The sequence below is a fragment of the Mesoplodon bidens genome (genome assembly GCF_964165515.1).
Source record: "Mesoplodon bidens genome assembly, chromosome: 19".
In the NCBI taxonomy this organism is placed as follows: domain Eukaryota; kingdom Metazoa; phylum Chordata; class Mammalia; order Artiodactyla; family Ziphiidae; genus Mesoplodon; species Mesoplodon bidens.
The window spans coordinates 17479832-17495797 of NC_138179.1; the positions used below are offsets into that span (position 1 = coordinate 17479832).

The following is a 15966-nucleotide window of genomic DNA, read 5'->3' on the forward strand; positions in this document are numbered from 1 at the left end:
CCAGACGCGCAGGCTCAGCAGCCGTGGCTCACGGGCCCAGCCGCTCTGCGGCACGTGGGATCTTCCTAGACTGGGGCACGAACCCGTGTCCCCTGCATTGGCAGGGGGACTCTCAACCACTGCGCCACCAGGGAAGCCCTGCAGGGATATTCTTGAGCATGCTCATCTACTTATTAAAAAAAAAAAAAACCACCCTGAGCAAGTAACTAGTTTGCAAACACTTGGAACCTGAAGTATTATTAGCAACGTATCTCATAGCTGATCTTGACACTGAGCACTGCTGACCCACTGGATAGAATCCACGGCCCTGGGGAATGTGCATGTCTCTTTCCTGCCAACCCACACTACCCCATGTAATCACCTGAGACAGGTGAAGTGAATCAGGAGAAAGAAAAAGTTCGGGAGGTATCAATTTGCTTCCAATTCAACCAGTTCCAATTTTAGCTTTCTAATGTAGAAGCAGGGATGAAGGTCTAGTCCTCCAGGGAACCCCCCTGCCGATCCTCTCCAATCACACCAGGCATCCTGATACTCACCTCATACTGACCCAGGTGGAAGAGGGCTGCAGAGCGATTGGCGTAACACAGTGAAATGTCCTCAGAGTTGGGGCTTGAATGCGATACTCCCTGCAGAACAATGAACCGGTTAAAGGTATACATGGAAACTAGCATCTTTAGAGTTTTTTTTTTTTTTCCAGATAATAGGGGCTCTGCTACTAAAGACTGTATGAAATTGGTTAAGTTACTGGATCTCTTTGTGCTTCATCTGCTTCATTTTTAACTACCTTAGAGCAGAGGTGTGAAGATCAAGTGAGGAAATAAATAGGTAAAGCACTTTGAAGACAGTAGCTTCAGACACGCAGCTTCAGACACAGCTTCAGCCACAAACAGTATTAAAGGTAAATGAAAACTGAGGAGCATAATCCGGCACATAACGAAGTGTGAGTGGAACAAATAGAAACTCACAAATGAAGAAACATGAATGATACGTGGGAAACAGTTCATATACAGATAGTCAAATACATGAAAATGAAAGCAGAAAAGGGCTACTTTTTTCTACCACCAAATTGGCAAGGATTAATAATAATCATAAAGGTGGGACTTCCCTGGTGGCCCAGTGGTTAAGAATCCGCCTGCCAATGCAGGGGACACGGGTTTGAGCCCTGGTCCAGGAAGAGCCCACATGCTATGGAGCAACTAAGCCCGTGCACCACAACTACTGAGCCTGCGCTCTAGAGCCCACGAGCCACAACTACTGAAGCCCGCACGCCTAGAACCCGTGCTCTGGAACAAGAGAAGCCACCACAGTGAGAAGCCTGTGCACCCACCGAACAGTAGCCCCCACTCGCTGCAGCTAGAGAAAGCCCGGGCGTAGCAACGAAGACCCAAACACAGCCAAAAAAAATTAAAAAAAATAAAAATAAAGGTGGCATCTCCAATCACTGGAGAAAAGACAGGGATTATTCAATAAAAGTATTGGGACAAGTAGCCACTGAGGAAAAATAAAGTTGGTTCTCGATATATGATAATAAAACTTTCATTAGGATAAATAACAAATGGATCAAAATCTTAATATAAAAATTGAAACTAGGGCTTCCCTGGTGGCGCAGTGGTTGAGAGTCCACCTGCTGATGCAGGGGACACGGGTTCGTGCCCCAGTCCGGGAAGATCCCACATGCCGCGGAGCGGCTAGGCCCGTGAGCCATGGCCGCTGAGCCTGTGCGTCCAGAGCCTGTGCTCCGCAACTGGAGAGGCCACAACAGTGAGAGGCCCGCGTACCGCAAAAAAAAAAAAAAAAAAAAAAAAAAAAAAAAAAAAATTGAAACTATAAGAGCACCAGAAGAAACTATATAAATAATCTAAAGTGATGTTGGAGTCAGAAATACCTTTCTAATTATGACACAAAACCCAGAAGTCATAAAAGGTTAATGAATTTGACCACATAAAAATAAAAAATCTATTTGTAGCAACAAACCAATAAAAGCAATATCAAAAGACAAACGAACTGGAAAAAATATTTGCAACTCCTATTACAGGCAAAGGGCTCATTTCTTTACTTTATGAACAGTTCCTACAGATCAATACGATGGCAACCAATAATTCAGTAGGAAAATAAGCAAATGATATGAACGATTCTAATGGGAAATATAAATGGCTCTTAAACAAATGAAAAGATGCTCAACCTCGTTCATAATCAGCAAAATGCAAATTAAAACTCTACTGAGATGCTAGGTTTTTTTTTTTTTTTTTTGTGGTGTGTGGGCCTCTCCCTGTTGTGACCTCTCCCGTTGCGGAGCACAGGCTCCGGACGCGCAGGCTCAGCGACCATGACTCACGGGCCCAGCCGCTCCGCGGCATGTGGGATCTTCCCAGACCGGGGCACGAACCCGTGTCCCCTGCATCGGCAGGCGGACTCTCCACCACTGCGCCACCAGGGAAGCCCGAGATGCTAGTTTTTACTTAGCAGATTTGCAAAGAGGTAAAATTGATAGCATACTGAGTTGGCATAGGAGTGGGATAATGGTCATTCTCATACATTGCTAGTGGGAGTGTAAACTGGTCTCACAATTCCGGAGGCAATTTAGCAATATATATCTCCTAATACATATATCTATATCTCCATTGACCCAGCAATTCCTCTTCTAGGGATTTATCCTACAGATATAATCCTTTATCCTATAGATATGTGCAAAATAACATATATGCAAAGTTTCTTATCACAGAATTGTCTGAAGTAACAAAAGATAGGAAAAAAGGTAAATAGTGATCTAAAGGACTCTAATTAAATAAATTACTACTATATCCATATAACAGAATATAAGTGGAAAACACAGTGCTGAACTGTGTGTATAGAATGTTATTTATATAAAAAGAGTATGTGTGTGCAGGAGTGGGAGATTATTTGTATTTATTTATATACGCTGGAGTACCTTTGGAAAGATTGCTTTAACTGTGCTAGCTTCTGAGGATGGGAAATGAGTGGCTGGAGGACAGAGGAAGTAGACTGCACTCTATACTCTTGCACCTTAAAAATTCTAACTATGTAAACACATTTCCTATTCCAAAATAAAAAGATAAAATAATGTTAATAATACCAAATAACCAATATTGCTTAGGATATAGAGAAATGAACATTCCCATACTCTGCTAGAAGGGATGTAACTAGTTTTTTCCTGGAGAATGATTCAGCAACAAGTGCCAAAGGCCTTAAAAAAAAATACATTCAGTTGACCAAGCAATTGCCCTTCTAGGAATTTATCCTTGGGAAATAGTCAGGTGTGTACAAATATTTACATAGAAAGATGCTCCTTGCAGCTTTATGATACCAAACACTCTGCGAACACTAGGTGTTAAATCAAGTATAGTTCTCTGTAATGGAACACTAAGCCAGCTGTACAAAAATCATGTTTTAGTGGAAAATTTAATAACATGAGAAAACGGTCACAATAAATTGTTGAGGGGAAAAAAAGCAGGTTATAAAACAGTAAGTACAGTATTATCGCCATTTTGTACAAGAAAAACATATTTTCAGAGGAAAAAGTGGCTGGCTGGATATAAGCAAAAATGTTAACAGTGCTTATCACTGGTTATGGGATTTTTTCTTACTTTTTTATGCCTCTCTATATTTTCCAAGCAAACATATATGACATTTACAATCAGACAAAAACAAATATTATTTTAAAAAAGAAAGAAAACAGCAGCTCTATGGAAAACTGCAAAGTACCACAATCAACAAAATACTAGTTTCATGAAATAGGAAGGTTCAATTTTTTTGTCTGATTTCACTTTTTAGTTTACTTATTTTCCTTGAACAGCTTCCCCTGTGATCACATTTATGACACACATGCATACAGTTGCAAAAAGATTAGCTCTGAAAAAGAACTACTATTAAGCCATTTACCAGTGATCATTCCATCTAATGGATTTTAGTTCTTCAGCAATCACTGATGCTTACATTTGTCAGCATTACAAAGCAGGGCTTTTATCAATTTTAGAAGGTGCTGTTGTAGGTCTGATAGTTTTTGGAAAACTAATTCCAAACTTTAAGCATAGCCCTGTTAAAGATGCAGAGTAGGGGGTACACTCTTCAAATTCACACTCATTCTTTCAATATACAGGATTCACAGACCTGGTTTAAGAGGTTGATATATTCTTGCTTTAAACCCATATTTATCTCTAAAAAATTATGGAAGGAAATCTCTCAGGGATCTTGTTCCAGTTTCTACTCTGGAAGCAGGACAAGAGCAACAGATTGTTAAAAGCCACTATTCCTCCTTGAAACCTAGTTCACTGATGGTTAGTGTAATAATGTTAAATATTTGTTGACAACCTTCAAAATGCAGTTCAGGGCCTCCCTGGTGGCGCAGTGGTTGAGAGTCCGCCTGCCGATGCAGGGGATACGGGTTCGTGCCCCGGTCTGGGAGGATCCCATATGCCGCGGAGCGGCTGGGCCCGTGAGCCATGGCCGCTGGGCCTGCGCATCCGGAGCCTGTGCTCCGCAACGGGAGAGGCCACAACAGTGAGAGGCCCGCATACCGCAAAAAAAAAAAAAAAAAAAAAAAAAAAAAAAAAAATGCAGTTCAACTGGGCTGTGGCAATTGAGCTTATTTTCCTTCGTAACTTTACCTAAGTCATACTGGCTATGAGCTAACAGGGTGGCACCAAAAATCCAGCCGTTCTCTAAATTGGGACTATCAGAGCAACAGCCTCATCAGTTATTCAGACAAAAAAGGCACACAATTCAGGAAGAGCTGACAGACAGGGAGGAGGGAGGCCAAGGCATCCAACGAGACTTGCTACACTGTGTCTGAAGGAATATGAGAATAGAAGCTTCTTGATGGAATTCAGGACGTATAATACAACCTATCCTTTGTTTCAGAATATGACCAAAAGCTGAGTTGTGCCAGTTTTCTTTTGCAAATCCAATCCAAAATTAATAGGCAAAGCTACTAGTGGCTACACAATACACAATTCACAATTCAGCAGTAACGGTTCTCTCTTTTGAAGAAATATGAATTGTTAAATTGTTGAGACAGCCCCTCCTGCTGAGCTGGGCCGGGCGTCGGGGGGTGGCCCGGTCCTCTTACCTTAGAGTACAGCACTGTGGCTCCCATATAATCCTTCTTCTGAAATTTTTTGTTTCCTTCTTCTCTGTAGAAAAGGGGAGCGTTGGAGTCCTTTCCAACAAGGTAACCTCTAGAAAGCCTTTTTAAAAACATCTCATCCTCTGGTCTTCATGAAGAAAGAACAACCACAACAACAAAAAAGCACAAATTTGTTACTTCTAGGAAAACTCCTAACCATTGCACTTGAAACAGGAGTGACTGCCTACAAAATACTGGGACAAAAGAGGTTGGATGTGTTATATAATGTGACTGGGGGGAAAAATCTTTGGTCTCAGAGACATAGGGACTGGAATTTCTATTGGGACAGAATATAAAGTTTTTATTCAGTTACTGGCCAATAAACCATTCCTTGGATAATGCATTATACAGAAGTTTGGGTGTGGAGAAGGACACAATACACAAGTCTTTGCACCAAGGTATACTCGCCACCTAAACTTTGTTGAAAATACCTGAGTGAACGGCTGACAGAGGGGAGGGAGGGAGAGAAGGGGGAGGGAGAGACAAGAGGGAGGGGGAGGGAAGGAGGAGGAGGAAGAGGAGGAGGAGAAGGAAGAAGAGGAAGAGACAGGATGAATCATAAAGTAAATGTAGTGAAATGTTAACATTTGGGGAATCTGAAAGGGCATTGCACAACAATATCCTATTTTTGCAAGTAAATCTGAAATTATTTCAACCTGCAAAGTTTTTAAAAACAAGTATACGAATTCTCTAATGTATAAATACACAAACATACACCTTTTTTTTCTTTTTTTCCAATAAAAAGAAATAGTATAGAATAACCTAGACTATACTCTTTGACTATACAATGCAATGAAGCAAAATATGAATAACATGGGAACTAAAAATTCTCTTAAGCAACTCCTGGGTCAAAGTGGAAATCAAAGACAAAACTGCAGAATGTTTAGAAAAGTGTTTTTCAAATTTTTGTTTACAAAGACCCACAATAAGAAATACCTTTCATGGGCTTCCCTGGTGGCGCAGTGGTTAAGAATCCGCCTGCCAATGCAGGGGACACGGGTTCGAGCCCTGGTCCGGGAAGATCCCACATGCCGCAGAGCAACTAAGCCCGTGTGCCACAACTACTGAAGCCCACGCACCTAGAGCCCGTGCTCAGCAACAAGAGAAGCCACCGCGATGAGAAACCAGCGTGCCACAAGGAAGAGTAGCCCCAGGTCGCAGCAAATAGAGAAAGCCCGCGCGCAGCAACAAAGGTCCAACGCAGTCAAAAATAAAAAATTAAAAACAAAAAAACCAGAAAGGCAGTAATGGAACAACAACAACAACCAAAAAAAGAAATACCTTTCACATTGTGATTCAGTAAGCTGCATCTGTGTATGTATATATGGAAATTTCACAAAACACTATTGATCTTTAAGTTAATATCAAATATTTTATTAATATTTAAACACAATACAGAAAAAATCTCAAAGTAAATAACACAAAAAGAAAAATAAGGAAAGATCTAATTCAGAAGGTGTGCTTGCCTGTTCAAAATTTATTCCAGTCCAGAAAATATGAGGACAATACCCCATGAATATCTGGTACACCATAGATCCTATTCTTTGTTCTGTTTGTTTTTATGTTGTTGTAAATTAGGTTAAACCTGAAAACCCTATTCAAACAAAGAAGTTGTGGTGAACAGTAATAATAGTAAAATTCTTCTTGCCTAACAATGGATATTCCTTAATCTTAATCCAAAATGATGACAAACTCAATGTTTTTGTAATTGTTCTTCAGTGTAATTAAGAACTAAGCTGCAATAATTCATTCTTCTAGTACCAGGTTTAACTCAGTAATTAAAGTTTTGAAAAGCTTTCTTTTTTTAATATTTCAAATTTTCTTCTGGAATGTTATGATAAAAAATTTGTGGAAGTGAGATGGAACAATTTTCTAATTAATTTTTTTATTGTGCTAAAATATTTTAAAACTTTTCATTTTAACTAAAGTATATAGTTCAGTGGCATTAAGTACATTCACAATATTGTGCGATTGTCACCGCTATCCATTTCCAGAACTTTTTCACCAGCCCAAACTAGAACTCTGCGCTCATTAAATGATAACTCTCTATTCCTCCCTCTCCCCAGCCCCTGATAACCTCTATTTCACTTCCTGTTTCTATGAATTTGCCTGCTCTAGGTACTTCATGTAAGTGGAATGGTAAAGTATTCATCCTTTTATGGCTGGCTTGTTTCACTTAACATAATGTTTCCGAGGTTCATTCCTTTTTATAGCTGAGTAATATTCCATTATATGTATATATCACAGTTTATCCATTCATCTGTTAATGGACATTTGGGCTATTTTCACTCTTGGCTATTATGAATACTGCTCTGAACATTGGTGTGCAAATAAATCTGTTCAAGTCCCGTTTTCAATTCTTTTGAGTATAAAACCAGAAGTAGGATTGCTGGATTATATAGTAATTCTATTTTTTTTTAAATTGGTGCCTTACTTGTCTTTTTAAAAAATTAATTAATTAATTAATTAAATTTTTGGCAGCACTGGGTCTTCGTTGCTGCGTGCAGGCTTTCTCTGGTTGCAGCGAGCAGGGGCTACTCTTCGTTCCAGTGCTCGGGCTTCTCATTGCAGTGGCTTCTCTTGTTGCAGAGCATAGGCTTTAGGCTTGCAGGCTTCAGTAGTTGCAGCACACAGGCTCAGTAGTTGTGGCTAACAGGCTCTAGAGCTCAGGCTCAGTAGTTGTGGCACACAGGCTTAGGTGCTCCGCTGCATGTGGGATCTTCCTGGACCAGGGCTCGAATCTCTGTCCCCTGCCTTGGCAGACGGATTCTCAACCACTGCGCCACCAGGGCGGCCCCAGTAATTCTATTTCTAATTATTTGAAGAACTGCCATACTGTTTTTCATAGTGGCTATACCATTTTATGTTCCCAACAACAGTGCACAAGGGCTCCAATTTCTCCACATCCTCATCAACACTTTGTTATTTTCTGTTTTATTTTTTTGGATAGTAGCCATCTAATAAGTATGAGGATAATAAGGTATCTTGTAGTTTGATTTGCATCTCCCTAATGATTAGTGATGTTAAGAGCATCTTTTCATATGCTTATTTCATGTGCTTATCTTCTTTGAAGAAGTATCTATGCAAGTCCTTTGCCCATTTTTAAAGAAAATTTACTTATTTATTTTGGGCTGTGTTGGGTCTTTGTTGCTACCCATGGGCTTTCTCTAGTTGCGGTGAGTGGGGGCTCTTTGCCCATTTTTAAACTGGGTTTTTTGTTGTCGTTGAGTCTTAGGAGTTGTTTATATGGTCTGGATATTAATTCCTTAGCAGATGTATGATTTGCAATATTTTCTCCCATTCTGAGGGTTGCCTATTTAACTCTGTTGATAGTCACTTGATGCACTAAATATTTTACTTTTCATGAAGTCTGATTTGCCTATTTTTGTTGTTGTTGTTGCCTGTGCCTTTGGTATCATAGCCAAGAAAAAGATGCCAAATCCAATGTCATAAGCTTTTGGCTTATGTTTTCTTCTAAGAGTTTTATGGTTTTAGCTCTTAAGTTTAGGTCTTTGAGTTATTTTGAGTTAGCTTTTGCATATGGTGTAAGGTAAAGGTCCAACTTCATTCTTTGGCATGTAGAGTCTAACTAGGAAGCAGATAGAAGGAACCAAGTTCCTTCTTCTAGCCATGCCTTCTCTTTCTAGAGCCCTAGAGAGGTAAAGCCTCTTATAAGGTCAATTGGCAAAGCAGAAAGTCCCAGCCCCAGCAAAGAGTACAGAAGATCAGAGCTGAGAAACTGCAGCTTAATAACTCGCACACATTCACACATACACATTTTTTTTCCTGAAAGTAAGTGCACTCATCATGGAAGTTCACCTCTAAATATTTCAGCATGCCTCTGCTAAGAATAAGGACATTCTCCTATATCTTGATATCACAATATCATTATCATGCCTAAAAAATTAACACTAGGGACTTCCCTGGTGGCACAGTGGTTGAGAATCCGTCTGTCAAGGCAGGGGACACAGGTTCGATCCCTGGTCCAGGAAGATCCCACATGCAGTGGAGCAACTAAGCCTGTGCGCCACAACTACTGAGCCTGAGCTCTAGAGCCCGCGAGCCACAACTACTGAGCCCACGTGCCAAAACTACTGGAGCCCACGCGCCTAAAGCCCGAGCTCCGTAACAAGAGAAACCACTGCAGTGAGAAGTCCGAGCACTGCAACAAAGAGTAGCCCCCGCTCGATGCAACTAGAGAAAGCCCACATGCAGCAACGAAGACCCGATGCAACCAAATAAATAAATTAAATTAAAAAAATAACACTAATTCAAATATCATTTAAAATTTCTCCATTATTCCTAAAATGTCTTTTCTTTCTTTTTCTTACCCCAACCTGATGCCAGATCAAAGTTCTAACATACTGCATTTAGTTATTTCTCATTAGTTTCTTTTGAGACAGTCCCATAATTTTTTTGTTTTTCATGATTAAGTTTTTTTGAAGACTCAAGACCAGGAAAACGTTACACATTCTGGTTTTGTCTCATTGTTTCCTCATGATTAGATTCAGATCAAACAGTTTTTGTCAAGAATATTAGTCCATCACTAAATCTGTATACTTGTTGTTGTTTCAAACCAGGAGACACATGTCAGGCAGTCCCATCACTACTGGTGATGTTGTTTGGTCACCTGGTTAAAGTGGTGACTGTTAGATTTCTCTAATATAAAGATAACTTTCCCCTTGTAATAAGTAACATTAATAAGTAATCTATGGGGCCATACTTTGAGACCATGTGAATAACCTGTTTCTCAGTGATCTTTCTTCTAATGTTTTGAGCATCCATTGACGATTATTGCCAGAATCACTTATTACACTGGGAGTTACAAAATGGTGATTTTCTAATTCTATCATTATTTCTAAACTTATTCATTAGCATTCTTCTGTAAAGACAAATGTTTCCCCCTTTTCTTCTTTTACTTATTTATGTATTTTTTTGAGTATCACCATGGACTCAAAAAATTCATTCTTATAAACCATTATCATCATTATACTTTTTTATTATTTAAAAAAATTTTTTTTTGTTTTTGCGGTACACGGGCCTCTCACTGCCGTGGCCTCTCGTGTTGCGGAGCACAGGCTCTGGACGCGCAGGCTCAGCGGCCATGGCTCACGGGCCCAGCTGCTCCGCGGCATGTGGGATCTTCCCGGACCGGGGCACAAACCCGTGTCCCCTGCATCGGCAGGCAGACTCTCAACCACTGCGCCACCAGGGAAGCCCTCATCATTATACTTTTTGATGCTCAGATTGTTCTAAATTTGGCCAATGGAAACCTCTTCAGACTGGCTCCTATGTTCTTTTTTTACTTAAATCCGTTAGTCTTTGAGCATTTCCTTGATTGCTGGCAAAACAAAGTATTCCATTTGAATCAGTGTAAAATCAAAACAAATAGGAAGGCAGTGAGTGTGGATAGTGAGTCTGTTAAGGATTCCCTAGGACACTAGATTATCAATGCGAGAGGTCCATGTGTCTCAAAAGGTCTTTGATACTAACAAAACGCATCTAATTTGGTAAAACATTCCTCAAAGACTGTAAATGGCAAGAAAGAAGAGTGTATGCCTGGCTTTAAGCTTTGAAGGCCCAATTCATACTTTCATTTACTGGGCAAACATATGGAGATTAGAAATTTAAATCTTTTTTGGTCATTTTAGATTATGATTGAATAGTTTTACAAACAGCTCTTTGGAACTAACTTGTTAAGTAGAGAAGATTGGGGATGAAGCAGTGAGAGATACACAGAACAAATAAAAATAGAGGCAATTTTTAACTTCAGGGAAAATAAGAGTTGTACAAGAAAGGAAATGTAATTCAAAGTATACTTTGTGGTTCATATGATATTTACACAGACATAATGATATACATGTTGAAAACTGATTTAACCAGTATCATATCCTACTGGTTATATACTATAATATAGTTATGATGATAGAATGAGGGAAAAACAAAGTATATACATGTGAGTTGGGGGTAAGAGAGCTAGATTTGGCATCTAAAACTGAAAATTCAAAAATAGCAATATTAGCATACTGTTTAGTAATATGAAATTAAATTCTGGAAGAAACAGAATGATTTTAAATATCAGTCTTTGCAGAATAGAAATGGGGAAGAGTAAGCGAGAGTTGCTGTTTTTCTTTATAAGTTTTGAAGTACTATTTGACTTCTTATACTATGTGCATATTATTCTGATAAAAAATAAACTAAAAAAGGAAAATATTTCCATGTAATAAGGTACCAGGTCTAGGGACTTCCCTGGTGGTCCAGTGGGTAAGACTCTGTGCTCCCAATGCAAGGGGGCCCGGGTTCGATCCCTGGTCAGGGAACTAGATCCCACATGCATGATGGAACTAAGAGTTCGCATGCCACAACTAAGATCTGGTGCAGCCAAAATAAATAAATAAATAAAATATAAATAAATATTTTTTAAAAAATAAGGGGGGCTTCCCTGGTGGCACAGTGGTTGAGAGTCCGCCTGCTGATGCTGGGGACACGGGTTCGTGCCCCGGTCCGGGAGGATCCCACATGCCGCGGAGCGGCTGGGCCCGTGAGCCATGGCCACTGGGCCTGCGCGTCCGGAGCCTGTGCTCCGCAATGGGAGAGGCCACAGCAGTGAGAGGCCCGCGTACTGCCAAAAATAAATAAATAAAAATAAGGTACCAGGTCTACATAGTTTTACAGGATTTTCTACCAGCTTTAAAGAATCAAATAATCCTTACATTATATAAATTATTTCAGAGCATAGAGAAATATGGGAAGCTCTCCAATTCATGCCATGAGGCTATCATAACCCTGATACCAAGAGCTGATGAACAGAGCACACACACACAAAATCCTAAAAATAACCTCAGCAAATTGAATCTAGCCCTGTGTTAAAAAAAAAAAAAGTTAGATGATAACCAGAGTTATTCTCCAAAACAGTTCAACTTCAGTAAATCTACTGATGTCAATTCTGCCTTAACAGATTAAAGTAGAATAAGAAAATGATCATTCCTCCCAAAATATATAAAAAATAGGACTGATAAAATTCAACACTTATTTATGATACAAGATAGCACAACTTCCTTAAACTGATAAAGGGTATATACTACAAACCTACAGCAATGTCCTAAATGCCTCTTACTATTCAACATTGCACCAGAGGTCTAAATAATGCTATAATTAAAAAGTAAGAGAAGAGGTACAAATATTTGAAAGGAGGATTGCTGTTTGCAGATATACTTACTAAAAATTCTAAGTGGATTGGCATAAAAAATGATGAAATAATGTGAAAGTACAGTGAGGTGGCCTATTATAAGATGATTCCTAGCTTATATTTATACCACCAATCATCAGTCAGAGAATGTAATTGGGGGGAAAAAGTCTTATTCACGAGAACAACAAAAACCTTGTAAGAAGTAGAATAAATCTAAGAGGAAATGTGCAAGACCTATATAAAGAAAATGATAAAACTTTATTTAAGTACATAAAAGAAGCCCTAAACAAGTGGCAAGACATACCCTTTACGTGAATGAGGAAATTTAATATTGTAAAGGTGTCAAGTCTCCCTAAATGAATCTATAAATTCCCAATCAAAAACCCAACGATACTTTTTATTGAACGTGACAGTCAATTCTGAAGTTCACATGGGGGAAATATACACAGAATAGCCAAGATATTCTTGAAAAAGAATAATGACTGTGCATATGTGTGTGGGAACTTGGCTTAACAGATAGCAAAGACACATTTGTACCAGACTTCCCTGCTTTCAACTGCTCCTTCTCACCACGTCTGGTAACAAAATCTCAGTGCGGAAACCATTCCTTGTGGTTGAAGTAGGACTGACCCCAATTTTGCAAGACGGTTGGGCATGTGTTACAGGCCTGGCCAATCAGAGGAGCCCACATCTTTGGTTAAAGGGGTGTGCATGCCATCAAAGTTAGGTTGATCAGAGTCCAACCCAGACCTTTTTTGCCAAAACTCTTAGGAAAGATGACCTCTTTTCTTGTGGTTATTAAGCTATTATCAGCATGTGCTCAAGGTTACCAATGGTTATACTGCCCACCAGGTGGAGACAGTCTGTCTGACAGATGAAGAGATAGAGTCTGATGACATCTTCTGAGCTCCTGGATACAACTCTGCTTAAAAATAGATCTGCCTTTGCACATCCTAGTTTCCATAGCCTATAGATTTCCTAATTTGAGCTGGGTTTCTGTCACTTGAAACTGAAAAAATTCTAGTATGATACTATAAAGTCACAGTAATTAAAACTCTTTGGTTTTGGCACAGACGTAGAGTCTAGAAACTCATTTATAGAAAAGTGGGAATTTAATTTTAATAAATGTGGCATTTTGAAGAACTGAGGAAAGGATGGACTATTCAGTAACTGACGTGGGAAAACTATCTGGAATAAAACTTAGACTATTCCCTCACATCACACACAAAAATAAATTCCAGATGGATTAGAGAGCTAAAACTAAAAGACAAAACTACCAAAAAAGTCAGAAGAAAATAAAGAATATTTTTATAATCTTGGGGAAGAGTAGACTATCCTAAGACACATAACCCAGAAACCATAAAAGAAAAAGACAGAAATGGCTGTAAAAAAGTTAAAATATATGCATGCAATTTATATATAATGAGACACAATAAGTAAAATAAAAACAGATAAATAATAGACTAGGAGAAAAATTAGTAACATATATAGCAAAGAAATATATAGTCAGATTCATGAAGACCCCTTAAAAATTATTAAGAGAAAGATAGACAACCCTCTAGAGAAATGGGGAAAGGACACAAACAAAAATTCACAGAACAAATATTAATGAGTAACATCAGAAATGGTGCATTACTTCACTAGCAATCAGAAAAATGCAAATTAAAACAAGACTATTTTGTCCTTAAGGTTGCCAAAATTAAAGACTGTTGCCTTCTGGGACTTCCCTGGTGGCGCACTGGTTAAGAATCCGCCTGCCGGGGCTTCCCTGGTGGCGCAGTGGTTGAGAATCTGCCCGCTAATGCAGGGGACACGGGTTCGAGCCCTGGTCTGGGAGGATCCCACGTGCTGTGGAGCAACTGGGCCCGTGAGCCCAGAAGCCACCTCAATTAGAAGCCCGCGCACCACAAAGAAGAGTATCCCCCACTTGCTGCAACTAGAGAAAGCCTGTGCGCAGCAATGAAGACCCAATGCAGCCAAAAATAAATAAATAAATATATAAATTAAAAAAAAAAGAAAAAAAAAGACTCCGTGCTTCTACCGTAGGGGGCACAGGTTCAACCCCTGGTAGGGGAACTAAGATCCCTCACGTGGTGCGGTGTGGCGAAAAAAAAAAAAAAAAGACTGTTGTTTTCTAATGTTGGTGAGGATATGTTCATGGTAAGCGGGTAAAGCCTTCTTGGAAGACAATTTGGCAGTATTTATTAAATTTAAATTGCTCACAACCACTGATGCAACAAATCCTCTTCTAAGAATCTATCTTAAATTCTAAACATATGTACAACATATATAAAAGTTGTTCATTGCAGCATTGTTTGTAACAGTAAAAAAACAAAAACAATCACCTGGAAAGAACATAACTGCCCATCAATAGGGAAACAAATAAGTAAGTTGCGGCAATAATATACTAGCAATCTCCTTTGGTTGCTAAAAAGATTAAGGTGTGATGCTGCAAAAAACTTCAAAGAACAAAACACATAATATAATCTAATAGAGGAGAAAAAGATACGCACACATTTATGTATGAATGTACGAGAATACATAAAAAAGAAATAGAAAGTTCCAATAACTTGTGGTAATCTCTGAAAGAGAATGAGAAGGCTAAGGGGGAAATTTTCATGTTTTAGTTTATTAAATATTGTATCAATCTTTTGCGATGAGAATGTACTTGTATCTTACTAACATTAATAAAAAAGAAAAACAACAAGCCAAAGAAAAAAAAAGTATAACCCGGGCTTCCCTGGTGGCGCAGTGGTTGAGAGTCCGCCTGCCGATGCAGGGGACACGGGTTCGTGCCCCTATCCCGGAAGATCCCACATGCCGTGCAGCGGCTGGGCCCGCGAGCCATGGCCGCGGAGCCTGTGTGTCCGGAGCCTGTGCTCCGCAACGGGAGAGGCCACAGCAGTGAGAGGCCCGCGTACAGCAAAAAAAAAAAAAAAAAAAAAAAAAAGTATAACCCTAATGGTACCTAGTACCTGAACTGGCAAGGCTCCCATGAGGCAAACGGGCTTTAAATTTGGGCCTTGAGTTTGGCCATCTTGTAGTTTCCAATCCATCACATCAGCCCCAAATGACCGCCAAAAGGTCTGCTGGTTTCAGTTTCCCCCAGGACAGTCCCTGTGCTTGGGGCCAGCCTGATCCTCAGCCTTTAATTACCCCCAGGAAAGACCATGGATAGCAAACGCCTAGGAAGGAGTCTTCGCTCTCTGGAATTTTAGTCCATCTGGTCCTTGTTGCTCTCTGGTGTCTTTAAAAATATGATTATTGTAGTATCAATATTTTTTAGTTTCAAAAGTACTGCCTGTTGTGACCTATTATATCCTATCCAGAAGCAGAAGTCTTATTTGCCAAATTTGAAAGAAATTTAGCGTTCACAGTCCTACAATGGACAAAATTTGGCAATGGATTTAATACGGGGTATGAAGAAGAAGGAAAAATCAGGCATGACTCCTAGGTTTCTGGGTAGCAACTGGATGGATGGTGGTGTAATTCACTAAGGGATCATGATGATCTGAAGTAAAAAGGGGGAATGATCATGAGTTATTTTAAAATATAAAATGGGGGACTTCCCTGGTGGCACAGTGGTTAAGAATCCGCCTGCCAATGCAGGGGACATGAGTTCAAGCCCTGGTCC

General features: G+C 39.6%; 1 protein-coding gene across 6 annotated transcripts in view; it reads right to left on the minus strand.

Moving 5' to 3' along the window:
* Nucleotides 1-15966, minus strand: part of SMYD4 (SET and MYND domain containing 4) — a 40302-nt gene that overhangs the window by 17602 nt on the left and 6734 nt on the right. For all 6 annotated transcript variants that reach the window (XM_081219004.1, XM_081219003.1, XM_081218999.1 and 3 more), the window contains exons 3-4: nt 5087-5231; nt 537-626 (exon numbers count right to left, since the gene is read on the minus strand). In XM_081219004.1, coding sequence (XP_081075130.1) covers nt 537-626; nt 5087-5231 — 235 coding nt within the window. The remainder of the gene's footprint in view (nt 1-536; nt 627-5086; nt 5232-15966) is intronic.